The sequence below is a fragment of the Ranitomeya imitator genome, chromosome 8, assembly GCF_032444005.1.
Source record: "Ranitomeya imitator isolate aRanImi1 chromosome 8, aRanImi1.pri, whole genome shotgun sequence".
Taxonomy (NCBI): Eukaryota; Metazoa; Chordata; class Amphibia; order Anura; family Dendrobatidae; genus Ranitomeya; species Ranitomeya imitator.
In genome coordinates, this window is record NC_091289.1 from 160,853,817 (window position 1) to 160,879,962 (window position 26,146).

Here is a 26,146-nt window from a genome sequence, read left to right on the forward strand (position 1 = left end):
TTTTTTCGACACTGACTGGTGACACATACGCTTGTGAATAGAGCAGAAGGGGAGATTCTTATGGGAAACTGAGCACTGATGTGTCCAGGATAAATCACTTGTCCCCAGACTTTACCTTGTCTGTGAGCAGGTGGCGCTTGTATGGATCAGTTACTGAGTACACGGTGCTCAGGTCTTCATTATTTATCAGCGCTTTCATTCTAGGCCAGAAGACGTTAGCACCCACATGATGTTCGTCACATTGTACGACTGTAAACTAGACGCTCGGAGCCTGTAGATACCCTGTGATTGGCCGGCGGTGTCAGGTTATAGGGCTGCAGCTGAGATAATGTTGCAGACCTGACACCAGTATAACAATGGTCCATAAGTTTAGAAAAGACCTTCTCATCCGAACTGGGAGATGTGACTATATACGGTAATTCTAGGCAAAGAAAAAAAAAGAAAAGCAAAGGTTCCGCATACATGTGACAGTGATGAGAATTGTGTCTACGGTGCCAACACAACCAGACACCATCTCCTGGAATCATCCATTTAATTGTCAGCAATAAGTTTTCCAACTTGCAATTTATTGTGAAACTCTATCATGTAAGTCATCAAGGCCTGGGATTAACTATCAGGGTATCACACGTGGCAGCTCTAAGGGCAGCTCTAAGGGGGCCAATATCATTCAGATCTAAGGCGCACTGCTTTCACATCACTATGACATCACCGGTGTATTATACCTGCATGTGACATCATTGTCACCAAATGGAGCGCTCCTGGGGACCCACCACACCCGACGCGCGTTTCGCACCGAAATGCTTCGTCTGGGGATGCGAAAAGCAGGTCGGGTGTGGTGGGTCCCCAGGAGTGCTCCATTTGGTAACTATATCATTATATTGTTATATTTATACACTGGTATTATTTATTTTTTCATTAATATTTGCATATTTGCACATGGTCATTTGCACAATGGTTATATGCATTTCTTAGGCTGTATTATGATACCACTACTTATGGAGCCCTAACCTGGGTTGCCCACCATCTTTTCCTGTGCTTAGGTGTATACCCATTAATATTTATTACTTTTTCTGTTGATAATAAAGTTTATTTATATTTTACTGGCCTTGTGTGAAGGTAGTTCTTTTGGTGTGTTATTTGGAATTTAGTAAATATGAAAATAAATCTTAAAAAAAAAATCCGAATCGGTAAAAATAAAAAAGTGCTGGACTATAACACCTGCGCTCATGTGAAGCTGGGACACTGAGATGTTATTGTAAGGGTAAAGTATGCATGTCTCAATATCCCGCCCAAACACGCACACACAGACGGGGTTACCATGGATTTGTCATGTGGTTGTTTCGAGCACACTGCACCCGTGTGTGTATAACGCGGCTGTTACATCACTCGTTCTTGTGGGTGAGACTCTGGAAAATCGTCCTGTTGGCTTTGGCACCGTGCACAGCAGCTGCGTTACCAGCAGAAACTAGAATTACCAGTTACTTCTTCCTAGATACCCACTGTTGAGTCAGATGGTTTCTTCATCTATATTTAACCCTTTTCCTGACCCAAATGTCAGGTTTGCGATGACCACATTTGACAGCTGAGCTTCACATTTGTCTTTGTTGGGGGGGGAGGGATGGAATAACTTTCACGAACTGGAGACTCTTTGTTACTGATGTCTACAACTTTCATAACTATGATGTGAAATGTAGTAAGAGAAGTGGTGGGGCTCATTCACCGCCTCCAGGTTTATGTGGACCCTTGGGCAAAAGTCCCACTGTCTATTTTTTCATTTTCCAAATGATAAGAGTTGTATCAAGGCTTGTTATTTGCAGTCCGAGCTATAGTTGTTATTATTACCATTTTTGGGTCCATATGACCCTCAGATCTTTGTTTTCTTTTGGGGAGTAAGAAATTGCAATTCTGCAATTTCATGTTTGTTTGTTTTTTCTTCAGCATTCACCTTAATGGATTAATATTATTTTATTAGTTTGGACCACCAATGGGAAATGTTTGTTTTGTTTGTGTTTTATTTATATTCCAAGGAAAGGGGGGTCAATGGATCAACTCATCGGAAGTTCAAGTCCCTTAGAGAAATCAATAGAAATGTAAACAAGAACATTTTTATCAATAGATTTTGTGAAAATATATATAAAAAATTCTAATCTTTTTATTCTTTACATATTTAACATTAATATTCTTTTAAATAAAATAAGAATCTATATATATAATTGTCTAAGGGTTTTTCCGTCTGTCTGTCTGTCTGTCCTGGAAATCCCGCGTCTCTGATTGGTCGAGGCCTGGCGGCCTCGACCAATCAGCGATGGGCACGGTATCGACGTAGAAATCCCATGTCACTGATTGGTCGAGGCTCCCAGGCCTCGACCAATCAGCAATGGGCATGGCGACGATGATGGCATAATGGTTGCCATGGCGACGATGATGTCATAATGGTTGCCTCGACCAATCAGTGACGGGCACAGCGACAAAGATGTCATAATGGTTGCCATGGCGATGATGATGTCATAATGGTTGCCATGGCGACGATGATGTCATAAAGGTTGCCTCGACCAATCAGCGACGGGCAGTCTGCCGTGAATTCTGGAATCATCATTGTCCATATACTACGGGGACATGCATATTCTAGAATACCCGATGCGTTAGAATCGGGCCACAATCTAGTGTATATTATATTCATTTTACTTTTTTTTTGTAATCTTCTCCTTTACATTTTTACTGATCTCTCTAGCGAGCTTGATCCTTAGATAGATAAATACAGTATATATATTATATACACTATCTATTTCAGATTCAAGACTGCTAAAGAATTCAATAAAAATTTAAAGGAGCGAAAAATTAAGTAAAATTAATATATTATAGAATATACCGTACATTTTTTTGAGAATATTAAAAATGTTGAATATGCCAAAAAATATATATTCTTAGACGAATTTTGTGTATGCATGTACATGCATACAGTGTGTGAAATAAGTATTGAACACGTCACCGATTTTCTAAGTAAATATATTTCTACTAGATTGTGGCCCGATTCTAACGTATCGGGTATTCTAGAATAAGCATGTCCCCGTAACATATGGACAATGATGATTCCAGAATTCGCGGCAGACTGTGCCCGTCGCTGATTGGTCGAGGCAACCTTTAGGACATCATTGTCGCCATGGCAACCATTATGACATCTACGTCGATACTGTGCCCGTCGCTGAATCAGAGACGTGGGATGTCTACGTCCTTTATGACATCATCGTCGCTGTGCCGGTCGCTGTGCCGTCAGTGACGTGGGATTTCTACGTCGATACTGTGCCCATCGCTGATTGGTCGAGGCCGACAGGCCTCGACCAATCAGAGACGCGGGATTTCCTGGACAGACAGACAGACATACAGACGGAAAAACCCTTAGACAATTATATATATAGATAGGGGCTATTGACATGAAATTCTCCCAAGATGTCAGTAACAACTCATCCGATCCACACAAGCAAAAACTCAAACCATAGATGTCCATAAATTAAGTTATATGTAATAATGAGAAATTACACGGGGAAAAAGTAGTGAACACATGAAGAACGAGATGTGCAAAAAGCCATGGAAAGTCCCAACACCGGCTGAAATTTGTCAGTAATTAGAAAGCAATCCTGCCACTTAGTGAAAAATAATATCAGCTGGTACAACTGATGGTCTATAAAAAGGGATCTCATTACCAATGTGCCACACAAGAAAGATCTCATGGGAAAAACCAGTGAGCTGTCTCAAGACCTTCACCACCTTATTGGTGCAAAACATACTGATGGCATTGACAGAAGAATTTCTACTGAACTACTGAAGGTTCCAGTGAGCACTATTGAGGCCATAAGTGTAAAGAATATAATTTCACCATAAACTGGCCACGACTTGGTGCTTCTCGCAAGATTTCTGATTCTTTTCACTCTTCCTCTCTCTGAAGATTTCTCCATGAGACAAGGATCACCTGTGAAGAGCTACAGAAAGACCTGAAATCAGCAGGTACGATTGTTTCAAAGTTTAAAAAAAAAAACAGCAAGTAATGCAGTCAACTGACACAAGACTCCATTGTTGAGAAAAAAAGCATGTAAAAGCACGTTTAAAGTTTGCTCAACAACATTTAGACAAGCCTGTGAAATTCTGGGAGAATATAGTCTGGTCAGATGAGGCCTAAATTAAACTCTTTGGATGCCATAATACACACCATGTTAAAACGCCATACAGCAGTGAAGTTTGGAGGTGGGAACATCATAGTGTGGGGCTGTTTTTCAGCATATTGCACTGGCAGGCTTCATGGGTATGCGACATCTGGTGAGAATTTCTTGTCAATAGCACCTTTAGAAATGTTTACTTACAACATTGGTGACGTGTTCAATACTTATTTCACCCACTATGTGTGTTTGTATATAATTTACTTATTCTTTTAAGAATATTTTTCTTTTTTACTGATTTATCTAGGGAACTTGATCTTTTGATCACTCGTACAAAACGTTGCACTATTGTAATATTGCAGTGTATTTTAAAATGACCATTTTCCTATGAAGTACAGACAAGGCCAACCTTTAATCCTGCTGCGGGGCAAAAGATGGGAGTCAGCAGGGATACTTTCCCTCAGTTCCAACCTCTTCAGTGCCACGGTAATGATTGCCAGCAAGATCTAAATGTTAAACTGCTATGATAGAAGCTGACTGTGATTGCAACTGTTTAATTCAGGTGAAACAAAAAGCTGCAAAAGAAAGCCGACCATAAAGTCTGATGATGAAAATATACAATTTATTATAGAAAACGGGTACAATAACAGAAAAAAAAATGTCAATGATTATAATAGGGTAAAGTTACATACGAACAGGGACGCACACTCAGGAGTGTAAAAACCAGTGGAACAGGGTAAAAGTGCCAGGGTGATATGCACGGCGCAAACAGTAAAAAAGAATAAACAACACTACAGAGTATAAATAATAAAATAAGTAAAGTGCTTGTGCAATGAGAACCTGGAGTGAAAATAAATGTGGGTACATGGTAAATGTAAAGAGGTGTACAAATAAATATCAAAGCACTAACTGTGACAAGAATTGTGTGTGAACAAAGTAACAAATGTAGCAAAGGGTAAAGATTGTGTTCATGTATACAAAAATACTAATAATGGGTAATTCCCAAATGGAGGGTGACTTACAGTGACAAAAAAGGACCCCTGGCACCTGGATGGCATCCTCCCCAACATGCGAAACGAAACGTGCGTTGGGGAGGACGCCATCCAGGTGCCAAGGATCCTTTTTTTCTCACTGTAAGTCACACTCCATTTGGGAATTACCCATCTATTAGTATTTCTAATAAATAGGGCTTAATCAATCCTTGTTACCATGATTAAAGCTGTTTACTGAAACGCGTCGGTTTGTCCATCCAGTTGTGGGGTGATATCCAGTTTTTATGTCCTTGTATAGTTCAATAAAGCATCTCCATTTTTATATCTGTTTCTACTGGTTTCATCGCCGAAGGATTCCCTTTTTTTTTTCCATTCATGATTGACGTCCCAAACTGAAACCACTCTGTGCGAGCGGCCTGCTGAGCAAGGTGCATTCATTACGAGTGAGCTGACCAGGGCCGGTTTTAGACAAAGTGGGGCCCTAGGCAAAAGTTTAAAGTTGGGCCCCAAATTCTGACATTGCAAAATCACACAAACATTTAGGTTACATTTAGTGATGAGTGAATATACTCGTTACTCGAGATTTCTCGAGCACGCTCGGGGGTCCTCCGAGTATTTTTTAGTGCTCGGAGATTTAGTTTTCATCGCCGCAGCTGTATGATTTACATCTGTTAGCCAGCATAAGTACATGTGGGGATTCCCTAGCAACCAGGCAACCCCCACATGTACTTATGCTGGCTAACAGATGTAAATCATGCAGAAAAAATACGGTAAATCTCCGATCACTAAAAAATACTCGGAGGACCCTCGAGCGTGCTAAAGAAATCTCGAGTAACGAGTATATTCGCTCATCACTAGTTACATTACATGAGCAGGATTCTGATACAGTTGGTCTGCCACTATTAGCAGTATGCAGGGGCGTTGCTAGGGTCAGAAAAGATTGGGGGCCCAAGACAAAAAGTTGCGCCCCAACCCTCTCCTAATTTTTTTTAACACTGCAGATAACACAGTGATACCTCTCTGAGTACAGATAATGTAGATGTCACCTGCAGTCCTATGTAACACCACAGATAGCCATAGCGTTTCAGAGTAAGATTATGTTCACATGCAACGTTTTTTTTATTAGCCAAAACCTATTCTTTTGGCAGTAAAAATTTTGCATTCAAAACACCTGTTTTTCAGCTTGTTTTCTGGTGTCCTTTACACTTTTTTCAGTTTTTTTTTTTTTTAAGTGCGGATGTTAAAGGCCACATTCACACACTCAGTATTTGTTGAGTTTTTTTACCTCACTATCTGTAAGCCAAAACCAGGAGTGGGTGATAAATACAGAAGTGGTGCATATGTTTCTATTATGCTTTTCCTCTGATTGTTCCACTCCTGATTTTGGCTTACAAATACTGAGGTAAATTACTGATGAGAAATAACGAACATGTGTGAGCGAGACCTAATAGTTTAATTCACCAAAACCACTTACAAAAAATGCAGCTAAAATGCCGTTGCGATATCTGCAGCTTTTCTTTAATTCTTTCATTGCTTTCTATGGGTGAAACACGCTGCAGGTTTAAAAAGTGCTACAGTTCTGAAATTCAGTTGGAAAAAAATCAAGCGCGTGCAGGAGATTTCGGAAATCTCATATGTTTTACTGGTGCTTTGAAAAGCAGCTTTTGGCTGTGTTCAGATGCAGAATTTTTGCAGCTTTTTCTTCTGCAAATAAGAAGTTGCATTTGCACAAGCAAAAACTTGAAAAGCAGGTCACTTCTTTCAGCATTTTTTTCACCCATAGAAAGCAATGAAAGGCTATGTGCACACGTATTCTAGGTCCACTGTGGATTTTTCTGCAGCGGATTTCAGCGGATTTGATAAATCAGCAGTGGAAAACCGCTGCGGATTTATCGCGGATTTGCCGCGTTTTTTCTGCGGTTTTCACTGCGGTTTTACAACTGTGGTTTTCCATAGGGGCAGTTGTAAAACTGCTGTGGAATCTGCAGAAAGAAGTGACATGCTGCGGAATGTAAACTGCTGCGTTTTCACGTGTTTTTTGTCCGCAGCATGTGCACAGCGTTTTTGGTTTCCCATAGGCTTACATTGAACTGTAAACTCATGGGAAACTGCTGCGGATCCGCAGCTGCAGAAACGCTGCGGATCCGCAGCAAAATCCGCATGGTGTGCACATACCCAAAAAGTTTAAAAAGAAAAAAAAAAAAAGCTGCAAATGTTGCAACATAGTTTTTTTTTGCTGCTTTTTCCGCTTTTTAAACATGTACTGTAGACAATATGAATACTGTGGGGGGAGTGGGGGTGAGGAAAACAGCAAAAGCTCTAAGGGTATGCGTCCACAGTCAGTAAACTCTGGATGCTGCGTACTTGTGTAGCGTCCGACCTGCAGCGGCCAGATTTCTAGAAATCTCATGCCCACTATGTGTACACTGACACCCGCGGCTCACCCGTGGAGACGGACATGTGGTGCGTCTTTCCAGACCGCAGCATGTCTATTTATCTTGCGGAGACGCTCAGTCGCCACAAGATAAGTATCACCATGCAATGTATTGGGCACGGTGATTCCTCACGGTTCAGTGAACACATGTGGAATCACCTGTGATCAATAGATGGCAACACTTTGGACGCAGCACATGTCCACTGTGTCCAAAGTGCTGCCATTTCCGCATCGCCTGCACATAGCCTAAAAAATGGGTGTTTTGAAAGCGGTGTTTTTACTATGCTCACCTGTTCTATATGTGTATGGTTCACCCTTATTATTTCACATGGGAATTCATTTACGGTATTTCTATAAAATGAATACACTGATTCAGCAAACAAAATTTCCTGTCTTGTGCCATCCAGACAGTAGTGACAGGCAGTCGCCCTGCAGTGATGTAGTGACTGTGGTCAGAGCCGATGCTGATCGCTGCTGTATGTGGCTGTGAATCTTGATCCTGCAGCGATCTGCACGGAGCTCCGGGACCACAATAAGTAAATCACTGATTTCTGACCTATTAGTGCTGCTCTGGGACATAAAACTATTTCTTGAAGGGGCTCACCTGCTCTATGGAGTGCGGAGTCAGTGAGAAGCTGCAGGAGCCTGACGGATGGTGGAACTCAGGCCACAGCGTGCGCTGACTTCCATCTGAGATTCAGAAGCAGGAGCACAGAGCAGGAAGCTATCCTGGCCTGGAGGAGGAGCTAAGCAGGCAGGGACGTGTGCACGTATGGACACTGGAGCGGAAATACGAGCCACTCACTGCACTTTGATCCAGGCCTTGGCATCAAATCAAAGTTCCTAGCGATGCACCTGGCAGTACGCAGCTGGTTGGGGGCCCTTGGCGGTGCAGAGACCCTAGGCAGCTGCCTGATCTGCCTGCCCCAAACGCCGGCCCTGGAGCTGAAAATCTCCTTCCCCCTCTTTCCTTCATTTATTTTAAAACATATCCTAGGCCTCGACGTTCCCCATGCAAACTCACTAATAGCCTTGTTGAGATGGGAGAAAAAGGTGTGAGGAACACAAATCGGAACGGTCTGGAATATATATAGAGGTTTTGGCAAAATGTTCATTTTGATCACATTAATACAACTAAACCAGGACAAGGGTTTCAAGTTATTCATTAGATTTTGTTCAAGGATCGGGATATAATTTAAATGATGCAGATCAACCAAGTTCCCTGGAATTTGTGCACTCAGGTACTTGTCAGGTGTGTGTCTGCCACTAAAAGGGAAAGTGAGAAATTAGTGCTTGTGTCAGTTCAGCGTTAAAAGTTCTGTTCATAGCTTCTGCTTTAGAGTAGTTGACTGAAAAATTGCTTATATGCCCAAATTCTTTGAATTCCATTATTGTAGAGGGAAATTAGATAATTGGCATTGTAGCATAGAGCAACAAGTCCTCTACATATAGAGCTAGTTTATAGTGATGTGAGCCTATAGTAACTCCACTAATATGTGGATTTTTACTTAATGCTACCTCTAAATGTTCCATCACCAATGTACATAAGAGACGTGATAAGGGACACCCTTGCCACGTCCCATTTTTAATAGAAAAGGTGTCAGATACAAGGCCATTTACCCTAAATCTCACTTTAGGGTCAGTGTATAAGGTTTAAAATTCTATATAGCAAGAAAGGTCCCAACCCAATTTGTCATAGTGTGGAAAGATTTTTCAGTGTCTACAGAAACAAGCACGTTGGAATCCCCTGTTTTTTTTGCATGTGAAATTAACAATGTTTTATTTGTATTGTCACAAGCTTTTCTACCCTTTAAAGAGGGTACATACTGGAAGAGCTGTGTTGCAATTATTTTAGAGAATATTTTGACATCTACATTAATAATATTGGATGACAATTAGGGCAGACATTTGGTTCCTTTTTGAGCTTTGATAAGTTATGTGAGCCTTAAGTGATTGGGGGGCAAAGAGGGAGTCGTCTGAGATATTATTGAAAACTTTTGCATATGATTGACAGGTTCCTTTCCATCTAGATGCATCACAGTCTACCTGAATCATTGAATACCTTCTGCGACATGCTGGAACTCTGGTAATGGTAGAGCAGGTGGCCAGTCAGATATATGGATTTTGGAGATGTCCAGGGCATCACAGAATGGTCTCATGTCGCTTGGATCTTTCAAAGTATGCAATGGTCCCTTTTTCCGGACATGCAGCTTGAATGGGTACACCCTCCTCCCGGAGTACACCAGACCATTTTTCCGGAAGGCATCAAGTAGTCGTTTCAATACGCAAACCAACAAAAGAAAAAAATAGAATGGCACTAAGAAACAGTTTACTTACTGGTAGAGTGGGTTGATTCTGAGTGAGCGACACAATTCTAGGTGAAATCACGGTGATGAAGGTGCTTGCTTGGGAAGAACACACGTGAAGCAATCCAACATAGAGAAAAAAGCAGCAGCACTCAGTTTATCGTGTCATTGAAACCTAAGTCCTTTATTTAAGAAAGTTTTTCATGGACAAGGTTTTTGAGGGCAAGACGCATACAGATAAGCAGGCAAAAGAACAGGACTACGGCCGTTTTGCGTTTAACACTGCATTCGTCTTGCCCTCAAAAACCTTGTCCATGAAAAACTTTCTTAAATAAAGGACTTGTGTTTCTATGACACGATAAACGGAGTTCTGCTGCTTTTTTCTCTATGTTGGATTGCTTCAAGTCGTTTCAATATCCTTCTTTTAGCAAGTGTCATTTGGGATAAATTTGTGAGCAATTGTAGGCATTTTCCATTAACATCAACACAGCTCAACTCCCTTGATTTCATCATAATGGCCTCTTTTACCTTGAAAAAAAAAATGTATGTGACGGATAATGCCCTTGGACGCTCAAGATCTGGGCTATGAGGGCCTAGTGTCCGGTTCGCCCTGTAGATCTTCACTAAGGATATTCTTGAATGATGTCCACAGTGTTGGCATAATCACTTGTACATTGATTTTTTCAGGTATACCTCTTATCAGGATACTGTTGCGGCGATTGCCATAGTCATCAACCATATTAAAATATTTATTTGCTGGCTGTGTAGATCCAGTGTTTGTTTATGAGCATTATGATGGCCACAACTTGTATGACATTGTCCTCTAATCTCTGTCCCTAGTCAGGAAGCTGTGACAAGCTAGAAATGAGGGAATGTATTTCAGTTTTGTACATGCTCCCCAGCCTTTGCATAAATTGCTCCATTTCAGGTTTCGTAGGGATAGATGCAATATGATGTTTCAAATCAATGATGGCATTCCCCATATCAGAATCCCTTGTGGTTGAGGGGTTAAATTCCTCTGTAAAGCAAACGCTGCTGAGTATGTGGGCTTCAGTGAAGGACAACTTTAAGGGCTCATACTCACATACGAGAAACTCGGATGAGTCTCGCATGTCAGTACCCGGCACTCAGGAGCAGAGCGTGCGGCTGCATGTATTATTACGCGACCACACGCTCCGATAAGAGTGCCGGGTGCAGTGCCAGGTATTGACGTGCGAGACTCATCTGAGTTTCTCGCATGTGAGAATGAGCTCTAACAGAGGAGAAGTTGGTGCAGGACTTACAGACTTGAGCTCTCTGGCATCATGAGGGTTAAGACTGCTTCTTGTTCCACGCTGAGGTGAAGCAGTTCCACGCTGAGGTGAAGCAGTAATGGCGCTGGCTGCTGTGCGGGAAGAGGATCTTTCTGATCAATACTGCATATGAGATGTGCTGACCGAGGTGGGGGATTGAACTCTAATATCATCTGTCTTTCCCATAATGGACAGCATGTTGGAGGCTTATAATTCCCCCAGGAACACGGTCTGAATAGAGAGCTCTGTGTGCGAGTGTCCTTCCAGTGCCATGTCCAGGCCATGCCCCCTCCGGGCGGCAGCTTTCTCATAGAGAACATTGGAGCTGTCTGCCGAGTGAGTGCTTCTGCGTATATATGATGTGTATTGCCAGTTTTGCCAAACAACCCTTTAAGCTGTATGCCAGGCACAGTATACTTTTATTTTTAGGTTAAATTAATGGTTTTCATTTTTTCCCCAGGATAAGCGGAAGCTACAAGAGGAAATTGCTCAAAGACGCCTTAAAATTGAGGAGGAAAAATTAAAGCTACATCACTTACAGGTACAAAAAAAAAACCTAGAAAAGTTTGATACCTACATACCTTTTGGAACCTAATTCATTAACCAATGAGCAATTGTAAATACACAGTGCCATATAATATGACTGCAATATACAGTGGCATATAAAAATGGGGGCACCCGTGGTCAACATTACTGTTTTGTTTTTGTGAACAGTTAATCAAGTTGAAGATGAAATGTTCTCTAAAAGGCCTAAAGTTAAGATAACACATTTCCTTTGTATTTTATGCAAAAATATATATATATATTTTCATCTCTTACATTTTAAAAAATTACAAAAAGGAAAATGGGCAGATGCAAAAGTTTGGGCAATCTTCATGGTTAGTACCTAGTAGCACCCCCTTTTGAAAGTATCATAGCTTGTAAATGCTTTTTGTAGCCAGACAAGAGTCTTTCAACCCTTGTTTGAAAGATTTTCATGCATTCTTCCTTGAAAAATTCTTCCAGTTCTGTGAGAAAAATTCTTCCAGTTCTGTGAGATTCCTGGGTCGTCTTGCATCCTCTGTTACTTTGAGGTCTAGCCACCGATTTTCGATGATAGTCAGATCAGGGGACTGTGAGGGTCATTGTAAAACCTTCAGCTTGTGCCTTTTGAGGTCGTCTATTGTGGATTTTGATGTGTGTTCAGGAGCATTACCCATTTGTAGAAGCTATCCTCTTCACCTTCAGCTTTTTAACAGATGGTGTTATATTTGCATAAAGAATTTGATGATATTTAATTGAATCCATTTTTCCCTCTACCTGTGAAATATTCCCCATGCCATTGGCTGCAACACTGCCTGAAAGCATGATTGATCCACCCCCATGCTTAATGGTAGGCAAGATGTTATTTTCCTGAAATTCTGTGCCCTTTTTTCTCCACACATACCCTTGATCATTATGGCCAAAGAATTGCATTTTAAAGGGAACCTGTCACCTGAATTTGGCGAGACCAGTTTTGGGTCATATGGGCAGAGTTTTTGGGTGTTTGATTCACCCTTTCCTTACCCGCTGGCTGCATGCTGGCCGAAATATTGGATTGAAGTTCATTCTCTGTCCTCCGTAGTACACGCTTGCGCAAGGCGTAGCCTGGCTGACATAACATCGCGGTGGGTGCACACTCAACCCCGAACATTGCAGTGTGAAACCGACCTAAGGTACGAGCTTGGCCAAAACTACTCATGCTGGCAATGTGCGTTGCTCAGGAATGAGGCTTTGTTCTCTGGAATGAAGTTTCATCTCACTTTATTTACCTTGTGCACGCTCTTCAGAGAGAATATATTTTTAACAGAAAGAATGCCTTTCTGCTCTAGTGGGATATTTATGGTCACAGTCGGGGACATGGCATTCACTCCTCTGTTCACAATGTTCTACTGAACAGAATAAATCCAATATGTCTTCTGTATGTACAGTAATCTAATCCTCGGGAAAGACCTGTAATCTATATTTGTAAAGAGCTCACAAGTATGTGGACAGCATGCTTATCTTAAAGTGAAATGATGATATTTACCGTAGAGGTTACAGAATGTCAGAGCTCAGATCAAAGGAAATGCACAAGTGACATTGTATTATGAAGCTGGAGCTGTACATAGTCAGGTTTACAATTGCAAACAAAACGGGACTGAGATTTACACACTCGTGTGAACTCTGCATAAGGCCGGGGTCACACTTACGTGTACAATGCAAGAAACTCGCGCGAGTCTCTCACATCAATACCCGGCACTGCCGCCGGAACTCGAGACTGGAGTGTGCGGCTGCATATATTTTTGTGCAGCTGAACGCTTCGGTCCCGAGTGCCGATGCCACTGCGGGATATTGATGTGAGAGACTCGTGCGAGATACTCGCAATGAACACTTAAGTGTGACCCCGGTCTAAAAGTGTTTTTTTTCATGATGTAAACCCTTTAAAGCAGCGATCCCCAACATTTCTTACCTTGAGAGCAACATTCAATTCTGGGAGATGATCGCGAGCCACATCCAGTGCCTTCCTTCCTCCATTAGTGACAGTCAGAACCCATGATTGCCAGCAGGATTATATCCATAGGACCCTGAGACCATCTGCCCCTCTCCTATATAGGTGGTGTACTTGCATCCACTTTAACCCTATTTGGTATATCCGTATCAGGCACACTTGCCACACAATTGCATCCAAGCCCCCGTGTGACTAACCGTATCATCATATCTCCGACTTACAATATTTATTTTTCTCCTTTTACCCCCATGCAAGTATATGCACATCCAGATCTGCTATTCTGTTGAAGCTTCTCACAAAATTATCTAACTGGAGACCTCTTAATAGCTGGTTGCTAGCCCTGTATTAACGCGCAATATAAAAAGGGTATAAGTTCAAGGCATCTGGCCGAGTCTTGAGAAAGGCTGTACCACTGGGTTCTTTTTGTACCCTAGAAATGAAATCCAGTATACGGATTATCTATCTATCTATCTATCTATCTATCTATCTATCTATCTATCTAATCTGTGCTAAAAAATATTTTTTTTACAAATTCTAGAAAAAAGCCTTGCGCGAAAAATGGTTGTTAGATGGACTAAATTCTATGACACACACGGAACAGGAAGAGATGATCAAACAAAACCAAGAAGACCAAAAATGCATCAAACTTCTGGAACATAACATTGGAAGGTTAGTGATGTTTTTTGTTAAAGGGAACCTGTCACCCCCAAAATCGAAGATGAGCTAAGCCCTCCGGCATCAGGGGCTTATCTACAGCGGTCCCGCTGCGGTGGGCGTTGCGGTCCGGAGCCTCCCATCTTCTTACGATGACGTCCTCTTCAGGTCTTCACGCTATGGCTCCGGCGCAGGCGTACTTTGTCTGCCCTGTTGAGGGAATAGTAAAGTACTGCAGTGCGCATGTAATGACCAGAGGTCCGAATAAGATCCAGTGAGTCACAAACCAAGACCAAGGCAGAAATCTCCAACGGTATTTACTCAAAGGCAAATTAATCAAGGTAATATGGAGAATATTAAGGCAGATGCACCCCAAAGATACACTAATTCAGCAGCAGCTGAAATCACTGTGCCACTCAAAGGTCTCCTGAGAACTGTGTACTACAACAGACTAGTAAGAAATTTACCTAACAGGCAACTAAAAACAGGAACAAGTGTAAATTGAATGTAGTGTTATTAAGGGAGCCCCTGGAATGGCACATTGAGTATAACTTACACAACTCTAATATAAGATACACCTCTAAAGTAACAATCTAACACTCTGAGCAGAGATACCCGGGTATCTATAACTATGGTACCGTATCCTGAGATGGATTTCCTCTCAGGCAGGAATCCGCACAGGCTGCAGCCATTTCATATCTTCAGCGCCAATAAGTTACAGCAAACTCCTCTTGTCTTGTCGGCCGATGCCGAGCCCAAACGCCGGGGACTTAGTTAGTGGTCTCACGATGTTGTCTCTGCTTCTGTAGCTCCTAGGAATGCTTCCACGACAATCCGTCCGTCTCTGTATCAGCAGTCTGTCCAGACTTGGTTCTCCACTCAATGCACAGGGAATCCACAGACTTCCAAATACGTACTGGGTTCTTAGTAAAGTCTCAGTCTTTTGTTAAATAAAGGGTTAACTCCTCTCCAGGAAACGTTAGCCTCACAAGTCTCTCACAGAGTTAAACAAAAGGTTAGTTCTTCTCCAGGGGAACGTTAGCAACAAAAAGTCTCTCAAAAGCTTCTTTTCCTCCAAAAACACTTGCAGTAAATCCACACACAGTCTCTCTTTAAGATATCACAGCAGCTTCTGCCTTTGCTTCCCGCCCTTTTTCTCTCTCAGCTCTCACTTCCTAGTTTCACTTTACACCCGAGACACCAGACCCCACCCAGCAGCACACACTGTCTCTGGGAGTTTTGCACGGTCTGTTCTCTTCTGCAATAGGCAAAAACCACAGGGTCCTAGTGCCCTCTCAGTGGGACTACAGTTCACCCTCTTACATGCCACCCCACTAGAGGTTGGCGTCCTCGACATACCTTCCCACTCAAATTCATCTTGAGCATATCGCTGAGGCGGTATTCCTGCCGTAGATCGTGTAGTTCTCCTGAGTCCTACATCAACAGGTGCGACCTTAGAGGGAGCTAGAGTCTCTTCCATGGTCGTGTTAGTGGGCGTAAGTGGAGTTGTCTCCTCCTGCGGCTCGATGTCCTGTGATACAGCGTCAGGACCAAGCAGTTGACCTGATGCACTCTCCTCAACAACATCCTCCATATCCCCAACATTCTCATCACCCGAGGCCAGATCGGTCACAGGGGGCAAATAAGCAGGCGCAGGAGTAAGCACACCATCAAACTCAAGATCATTCAGAGCTTCCGCCCCTTGAAACATGGCCTCTGGCTCTAGGGGGGTAGGCGCCGAATCTTCAAACCAGCACCGCTGTAACATGTTACGATGCAAATTACGGGTTGGCCCCCCTGTCCCCACCGGTTCGACCTCGTACACTGGAATCTCAGGGTTCACCTGTTTTTTTATCAGATACGGTATCGCCTCCCATCGGTCACTCAGCTTTCCTGACCGTCGTTTTGTCCTCACCAACACTCTGTCTCCCGGAGAGAACAGCTCTGTTTGTACAGGTCGCGTGTCCTTATGGACCACCTGGCGAAGGCGGTCACCCACCACCTGATGCACCACCCTCAACCGCCGCCGATGCTCTCGTACCCACTCGGATGCAGTCCGAAGGGGGGCGGAGGAGGGATCTGGCATGCTCAAATCCTCAATGTCTCGGCCAGGTCTACCAAACATCAACATGTGTGGTGAGTAACCAGTAGTACTGTGCACCCTGTTATTGTAAGCCCACATCAATTCGGGGAGATACTCAGGCCAGCATGTCTGTTGCTGACTCTCTAAGGACCTCAACATTTGCAACAGGGTCCGATTAAAACGCTCACACGCCCCGTTACCCTGAGGGTGGTAAGGCGTTGTTCTCGACTGCTCGATACCATAGAGCTGGTGCAACTCTTTCATCAGCGTTCCCTGAAAGCAGGCCCCTTGATCTGAATGTATTCTCTGCGGACACCCGAACACTTGGAAGAAATGTCGGCACACTGCCTCAGCCGCCGACTTGGCCGTCTGATCTCTTGTCGGCACCGCTACAGCATACTTGGTAAAGTGATCTGTCATCACCAGGCAGTAGGAGTACCCTGATGTAGAGTACCCTATCAACACGTAGTCAATCATGAGTAGTTCCAGTGGAGCTGAAGTCTTAATAGACTGTGTGGGAGCCCGCTGCTCAGGGCTTTTGTTGAGCCCACAAATTCGGCACTGCCGACACGCGTCGGCCACCATCCCTCCCAACTCAGGGCAGTAGAGGACTCGCTGCAACCACTGAAGTGTCTTTTCACTTCCAAAATGGGCCCCCTTCTCATGCGCCTCACGAGCGACCACCGGCCCCATCCCCACAGGAATTATCAGTTGGTACCGATGCTGCAGCTCCGATGGCAGGTACACCTTACGATACAAAAGACCTTGTTCCACACACAATTTATCCCATTGTCGAAGGAGTTTCATTCCTTCCATGGACAACTGAGCCTTGTCCTCTGCACTGGGCCAGGCCTTGTTTTGTACCCAACGGCGCACAAGTGCAACGTCCGGACACTCATCCTGGACTCTTGTCCAATCTGAGGGTGTTTTACCCAGGACACAGGGCATCCCGGTGGCCACCCCCCTTGAGTGTACCACACTTTGGAAGATAGGTATTTGCCCCAAAGCTGGAGTTTCAGTATCCTCAAGTTGTTCATCAACATCTTCCCCGGATGACCCAAGGGGCACTCTTGACAATGCATCTGCATTGCCGTTCTCTCGACCAGAGCGAAATTTAATGCGGTAATTGAACTTGGCCAGTCTGGCGACCCACCGCTGCTCCAACGCCCCCAGTTTTGCATTCTCTAAATGAGCTAGCGGGTTGTTATCTGTCATGACTAGCACCTCAGCTCCTGTTAGATACTCGGCGAAGCGTTCTGTCATTGCCCACACCAGGGCCAGCAATTCCAGCCGGAATGAGCTGTAGTTAGCCGGATTTCGCTCGGAGTCTCTTAAAGATCTGCTGCCATAAGAAATCACTCGCTCTCGGCCGTCCTGCACCTGTGCTAGTACTGCCCCCAACCCATGAAGACTACCATCGGTATACAACAAAAAAGGGGTGTCAAACCGGGCGTAGGCCAGCAATGGGGCACTCGTTAGGGCGGTTTTCACTCCATCAAATGCCTTTTTCTGTAGGGGCCCCCATGGAATGGGGCGATTTCGAGGACCCAGCGCTGTCCCTCTCAAAAGTTCATTCAAGGGACTCACCACTTGTGAGAATTTAGGCACAAACCGCCGATAGTATCCTGCTAGGCCCAGGAAGGCCCGCACTTCTCGCAGGTCACAAGGAGGTGGCCACTCTTGTACCGCCTTAATCTTACTGGCTAAAGGTAGTACCCCGTCCGGGGTCACCAGATGCCCCAAATATTCAATCTGGTTTCGTAACAGCTGACATTTTTTTGGCTTTATTTTCAGGCCGTAGCTCTTGAGCCGCCGGAGAACTTGACGCAGCTTCTCCAGATGATCTTCAAATGAGGTTCCGAACACCACAATGTCGTCCAAATATATCAGGACTGATTCAAAATTTAGATCGCCCAAGCAATGTTCCATCAGGCGTTGGAAGGTTCCCGGGGCGGTATCGAGGCCAAAGGGCATCCGGTTGAACTCAAAGAGCCCCATTGGCAATACAAACGCCGTCTTGGCCCGATCTTTTTCAGCCATTGGGACCTGCCAGTACCCGCTTGCCAAATCCAACGTTGAGAAATACTTGGCCCGACCCAGGGCCGACAGGGATTCTTCAATACGGGGTAAAGGATATGCGTCCCGTACGGTGTGGGCATTCAATTTCCGATAGTCCACACAAAATCGGAGTGTCCCATCCTTCTTGCGGACCAAGACTACAGGGGCCGCCCAGGGACTCCGGCTCTCTCGGATCACTTGGTTGTCCAGCATACTGGCCACCATGCTCTTCACCTCTTGATAGAGCGCCGGAGGAATTTGGCGATATCTTTCTCTAATGGGTGGAGTATCCCCCGTTGGAATCTCATGCTCAATCATCTGGGTACACCCGAAGTCCTCTCCATGTCGGGAAAAGGTCTCTTGATGTTCCCACAAAACTCTCTCCAACTGCTCCAACTGCACGGGGGTCAGCTTCTCCCGATCCACTCCCATCTGCTCCATGATCACATGAACATTCCATTCCTCCGTAGGAGGTTCAGTCCGGCCTACCTCGACCGCGAATGTCCAGGATGACTGTTGGTCTGGTCGCAATTCGAACCCTGCATTTTCCGGCACCTTCTCTGCCGGTACGAACAGTTCAGCCAGTATGGTCCCAGCGGGAATTGCAACAGCTTCATCTAAAACATTGATGCATCGGACCGGTACTCGTCCATTCTTCACAATCGCCAAAGAACGGGCCACATGTACCTTGGCAAATGAGGAACCCTCTCGGGCGGGCTCAAGTAGCACTTCAAGCCCATTCAATCTCTGTGCAGCTCCCACAGGCAGCATTAAGAGTTCCTCTTGTCTGGGTCCCAGCAGGATCGGGGCCCTCGAAGTCACTCGGACCCGGCCCACCCGGCCACCTGGGACCGCACTTTTCAGCAAGTCGCAACTCAGCACTAGACGGTGTAGAATTCTCTGTGTGGGTCGGTGTCTTGTCGCACGGGCCCAGTATCGGGGTCCTTCACTGGCATACATCTGGTGATTCAAATCTCGCAGCACGTTCATTCCGAGCGTCACTTCCATCCCTCTTCTAGGGGGGTGATCCACCAGTACTACCCCTTTCTGCCCCAGCTCTTGACCAAACATTTTTAGTTGCATCCACACGATCCCTTTTACTGACAATTGACCATTATTTGCGGCGGTCAGTCGTATCACTCGGCCATCCTCTGGAATCACTAGTCGACTGAAGTATCTCTCATATACTTCTAGAGGCATTATAGTACATTCGGATCCCGTGTCAACCAAGCACCTCATCTTCCGCCCTTCAAACTCTGCTTCTATCACTGGACTACATGCAAACAAATCTTGTTCATTCCGTCGAGGGCTTTGTGTGGGTGGGGCCGCTGCTGCTTGCCCTCTCATGGCAGCGGCCGGAAGTTTAAAGCCGGCGACGGGGTTTCTGGGGCTGTAAGCGCCCGGCAGTAACGCGAGATGTGTCCCTGGCGGCCACACTTCCAGCAGGTGATTGTTCCTCGTGGGCGAGGGCTTGACTCATTCTGATAGGACGACCTGGCCATTTGCGGGGTCACCGTTCCAGGGGGTGAGGCAGGAGGTTCCCGCGAGGGGGTAGAGGCGGGATCAACTGTCAGTTGAGACAATTTCAGCTTCAACTCCTTCACCTCAGCACGCAGAGCTTGTACCACGCTTACCAGCCCCTCTCCCCCCGACCCTGATGAACCACCTTCCTCCAGCTGGGCACTGTTCACTGACCCCTCGGGAACATAGGCCGATTTCTCTTCCCTTTCCACTGCAGCTCGGTAAATCTGCCAGAAAGATAACTCTGGTGCAACCCGGGCCATTTCCAACAGTTTGTCCCGGAGAAATCTATTGGCTACACCGGTGATTAATTGGTCCCGGAGCAAGCGGTCTACCCCCCGGAATGCCCCCATGGCCCCCGGGTCTAGTCGCTGCATCTCATTCAACATCTCTTGCAAAATATTAGAGTACTGCATCAGGGACTCACACTCTCTCTGGGGACGATTAAAGAATAGGGACCGAAGCTGGGCCACGCGCGCTCGGCCCCCCAAACTCCCCTCTAACAGTTCCAAAATCTTTTCTAATGTATCCCTCTCTGATTCTGGGCGCACCATCACCATACGCCTAATATCACCCTCCAGTGCATTTAATGCCACCTCAGCGCGTAACGCGGGGGTCAAATTACACATGCGCAGAATACTCCGGATTCTCTCAGCCCAATCTTGCAACGCCATATTGCGCCCATCGTATTTCGGCATGTGCTGAAGTAAAGCTCCTACAGGCACATACCCTCCCGAAGTCGCCGCGGCTGCCAGGGGAACCCCAACCCCCGAGGAGGATGCGGATACAGCGGGGTCATTTCCACCCTCGCCCTCGTCCATGACAAACACTGGATCCTGCCGACTACGCCAAAAATGTAATGACCAGAGGTCCGAATAAGATCCAGTGAGTCACAAACCAAGACCAAGGCAGAAATCTCCAACGGTATTTACTCAAAGGCAAATTAATCAAGGTAATATGGAGAATATTAAGGCAGATGCACCCCAAAGATACACTAATTCAGCAGCAGCTGAAATCACTGTGCCACTCAAAGGTCTCCTGAGAACTGTGTACTACAACAGACTAGTAAGAAATTTACCTAACAGGCAACTAAAAACAGGAACAAGTGTAAATTGAATGTAGTGTTATTAAGGGAGCCCCTGGAATGGCACATTGAGTATAACTTACACAACTCTAATATAAGATACACCTCTAAAGTAACAATTTAACACTCTGAGCAGAGATACCCGGGTATCTATAACTATGGTACCGTATCCTGAGATGGATTTCCTCTCAGGCAGGAATCCGCAGAGGCTGTAGCCAGTTCATATCTTCAGCGCCAATAAGTTACAGCAAGCTCCTCTTGTCTTGTCGGCCGATGCCGAGCCCAAACGCCGGGGACTTAGTTAGTGGTCTCACGATGTAGTCTCTGCTTCTGTAGCTCCTAGGAATGCTTCCACGACAATCCGTCCGTCTCTGTATCAGCAGTCTGTCCAGACTTGTTTCTCCACTCAATGCACAGGGAATCCACAGACTTCCAAATACGTACTGGGTTCTTAGTAAAGTCTCAGTCTTTTGTTAAATAAAGGGTTAACTCCTCTCCAGGAAACGTTAGCCTCACAAGTCTCTCACAGAGTTAAACAAAAGGTTAGTTCTTCTCCAGGGGAACGTTAGCAACAAAAAGTCTCTCAAAAGCTTCTTTTCCTCCAAAAACACTTGCAGTAAATCCACACACAGTCTCTCTTTAAGATATCACAGCAGCTTCTGCCTTTGCTTCCCGCCCTTTTTCTCTCTCAGCTCTCACTTCCTAGTTTCACTTTACACCCGAGACACCAGACCCCACCCAGCAGCACACATTGTCTCTGGGAGTTTTGCACGGTCTGTTCTCTTCTGCAATAGGCAAAAACCACAGGGTCCTAGTGCCCTCTCAGTGGGACTACAGTTCACCCTCTTACACGCAGGCACCGGGAAAGGTCAGAGAGGCCCGGCGCCTGCGCACTGCAATACTTTGCTCTGTCCTCAACAGGGCAGACAAAGTACGCCTGCGCCGGAGCCGCAGCGTGAAGACAAGAAGAGGACGTCATCGTAAGAAGATGGGAGGCCCCGGACCGCAAAGCCCACCGCAGCAGGACCGCCCCTGGGTGAGTATAATCTAACCTCTTTTTCTCATCTTTCAGGATACATTAGGGGCTTATGTACAGCATTACAGAATGCTGTAGATAAGCCCCTGATGCCGGTGGGATTAGCTCATCTTCAATTTTGGGGGTGACAGGTTCCTTTTAATTCATCTACTTTTTGGTGTAATAATTCTCTGGTGATGATTTGGTGATATAATGAGCTATGTCTTGTGTTGTAAATGTCACTTTTCATGTTTATAACTAGAATCAAGGGTGGACGTACTATTGGTGCAACGTGCGCAGGGGCACAGAAATTAAGGGGCCTGACACCCACCTCCAAAGCAGAAGACATTGCGTATTATGATATTATGATGAGTTATTGGACTGAAAATGGCCCATATATTGTTTTTGCACATGGGTCCTCCTCTGTCTGTTTGTTCCTCACTAGACTGTTTATTAGGGTTCATTCACACAATGATATTTTCGATCCTAGTGATGTCCGTGAAAAATAACGGACAGTACTCAGGCCAATTTTATTCAATGTCGCATTGCAGATAACAATTTAAAAAAAAAATTTATCGACTGAATCTGCATGTGACAAAAATGGCAGCGTGCACTAGTTTCTTCCGTAAATTGGATGAGATTCAGCCATTCAAGTCTATGGGTGGGTGAAAAGAATCGGATGCCACACAGAGCCGCAGATCAGAGTCTGTTTTTTACGGATACATTGAAATTCTGTAACTTAGGAAATGGTAAATGATCCTGTAAATGATTAGTCGCTGCTGCTATAAATAACGGATTGTAAACGGATGACAGGTAAGAAAAAAAGTGTCCTGCTTTTTTGGATCAAACTCAGATTTTTATTTTTTTTATATGATCGTGTGAACCTACTTTTAAAGTTACACAATCTTATGCAATATATTGCACAATTAACTCCCTTCTTATGAAAAGTCTGTATTAAATTTTCTTTGTACGCAGTAATTTCACAGCTTTTTATTTTGGTTTCTTAAAAAAAATGCCATTAATTTTTATTTTACAATTTTTTATTTTTCGGCATACATTTTTAAATACATTTTTGTGTTGTTTTTTTCCATATAGAAACATTTATGTAAATATGAGAAAATAATGCTTTTCCCAGAGCATGCTGTATTTTGAAAAAAGACCCAGAAAATTACACACACAGTGCAACCACAAAATATCCCCCATGTCCATTTGTACACCTGAGCTTTAAAAAGAAGCAATTACTTAGGACAATAGCTTAATTTGCTAATTATGTGATAAGTAGATTTGCTGCAGGTCCCACTCATCTGATTAGAATGTGCAGTAGGGTCATGCTTCCCCTGTATCAGTAACATCACTAGGGCATTGTGCAACTGTTATATAGGTGATGATATTTTTTTTAGCTACGTTGTTTTAATGACTTGTGGTATAAACCAGGACTATGTCCATATCACAGGTAAAAGTCTGCGTGTGACATCAACTTTTTACTAGAACTCTAGACTATATGACAGAACATGTGCCCAGACCCCTCGCCTTCCAATTCAGGCTTAAGGCCCCTTCACATTAAGCGACGCTGCAGCGATACCGACAACGATCCGGATCGCTGCAGCGTCGCTGTTTGGTCGCTGGAGAGCTGTCACACAGACCGCTCTCCAGCGACCAACGATGCCGGTAACCAGGGTAAACGTCAGGTAACTAAGTGCAGAGCTGCGCTTAGTAACCCGATGTTTACCCTGGTTACCATCCTAAAAGTAAAAAAAACAAACAGTACATACTTACCTACCGCTGTCTGTCCCCGGCGCTCTGCTTCTCTGCACTCCTCCTGTACTGTCTGTGTGAGCACAGCGGCCGGAAAGCAGAGCGGTGACGTCACCGCTCTGCTTTCCGGCTGACCGACGCTCACAGCCAGTGCAGGAGGAGTGCAGAGCACAGTGCCGGGGGACAGACAGCGGTAGGTAAGTATGTAGTGTTTGTTTTTTTACTTTTAGGATGGTAACCAGGGTAAACATCGGGTTACTAAGCGCGGCCCTGCGCTTAGTTACCCGATGTTTACCCTGGTTACCAGTGAAGACATCGCTGGATCGGTGTCACACACGCCGATCCAGCGATGTCCACGGGAGATCCAGCGACGAAATAAAGTTCTGGACTTTGTTCAGCGACCAACGATCTCCCAGCAGGGGCCTGATCGTTGGTCGCTGTCACACATAACGATTTCATTAACGATATCGTTGCTACGTCACAAAATGCAACGATATCGTTAACAATATCGTTATGTGTGAAGGTACCTTAAGTCTATGAGTTGGTGATATGCTTGCAGCTGATAGCTAAGCCAATCCCCTTCTCTGCGGCTGTGGCATAGCCTGATGGCCAGGACCCTGCAAACATGATACCCCCCAATACAAAGGGGCAGAGGAAGCTGTCTTCTGTGTCAGAGCCTAGCTGGAAGCAGAGTTGCTGAGACCAGGTATTGACTGTGGAACATCAAGAAAAATGTAATCAATAAAATGTATTAGCAAGTGGAAAAATTTTACATTTTATACACAATAAAAAAGAATGATTTTTTGGTTCAAACAAAATTCTGTGTCCAGTAAACAAAATTAATTAATTTTTGATGTATTACAATCTGTCACCCCCTTGGATATACCTAAGCTATTAAAGGGAACCTGTCACCCCGTTTTTTCAGATTGAGATATAAATACTGTTAAATAGGGCCTGCGCTGTGCGTTACAATAGTGTATGTAGTGTACCCTGATTCCCCACCTATGCTGCGAAATACATTACCAAAGTCGCCGTTTTCGCCTGTCAATCAGGCTGGTCACGTCAGGTGGGCGTGGTGACATCGCTCTTTTCTTCCCCAGCTTTCCGTTGGTGGCGTAGTGGTGTGCGCATGTCGCAGTGACGAATCCACTGTGCGCACGTGAAGAAGCAGCGCGCGATCTGCGCTATTACCCCCTGTCATCGGTGGGGGCGGCCATCTTCCTGGGGCCGCGCGTGCGCAGATGGAGTGCTCTGCTGCACGGGGCTTCAGGAAAATGGCCGCGGGATGCAGCGCGTGCGCAGAAGAGATCGCTACGGCCATTTTCTCAAAGCCGAGATGCAAACTCGGCCACTTTCTCCAGTGAAAGTTCTCATGCAGCTCCTAGGTCACCGGTAAATCAGTTATGATAGAGGAGATGGGTGGTCTAGCTATTGATCTAAGCCTGACAACTAGTCATGTCACCCACACAAGGAGAAGAGCGGAGGTTATCACTTGTCAAAAGCAATGTTATGCTGAACGGACTGTTGAAGATATCTATGTAGCTACTCAGTGGTGTAAATCCATAACATTGGCACTGAGCTTCAATTTAAGATGCAGCTCTTGGACAAGAAAGGCATTCCCATCTATTCCTGAGCAGTCCCTTTTAAAAACTTTCAGTAACAGATCAAATTGATTTTTTTTTTTAATTAGAAATGCCCTTTAAAGTAAGATGACTGTCCCATTTTCTTTGACCGTGGAGCTGTCCCTTTCATTTCAGCACACTGATTACCACAGAGCTGACAGTAAAGTGCAGTGACCTTTTCCAGCTTCCATCACACTGACTTCCATTTTTATCATTCCACCTTGTTGATATATGAAGTGTCATTGCACAAGCTGTGCAGTTGGTAACGAATGATCATCTTCTAGAAGAGGACAGCTTGTAAATGGGACAAAAGAGTCACCAGCAGGTGCGGACTGGGAATGAAATTCAGCCCTGGCATTTGAAATCAGACAGTCCCATGCTGTTCTCATCCCAAGCACCAGATGGGATAAATTACTAATATTACCCTTCATGGAGGGAAGCAATATTTACTACTAGACCGATATTGCTAATGATACCTCTATCACAACTCTTAACAGTATTGTTGTCTTGAGAACACAGATTCTGTTAGCAATGAAGCAGACAAGGTGGCCCTCAACCAGAGAGGCCCTTCTGGCATTTGCCAGAATTGCCAGATGGCCAGTCCGGCCGGCCGGCCCTGGTCACCAGAGTATACTACACCTCAAGGTCCGGGTTGGTGCTGTACTTCAAG

At 44.8% G+C, this 26,146-nt stretch overlaps 1 protein-coding gene across 1 annotated transcript in view; it reads left to right on the plus strand.

Moving 5' to 3' along the window:
• The window catches only part of PALMD (palmdelphin), a 69,377-nt gene that overhangs the window by 20,100 nt on the left and 23,131 nt on the right, over positions 1-26,146 (plus strand). Inside the window, exons 2-3 of the mRNA XM_069737695.1 lie at positions 11,636-11,716; positions 14,223-14,353. Of these exons, the coding sequence (XP_069593796.1) occupies positions 11,636-11,716; positions 14,223-14,353 (212 nt within the window). The remainder of the gene's footprint in view (positions 1-11,635; positions 11,717-14,222; positions 14,354-26,146) is intronic.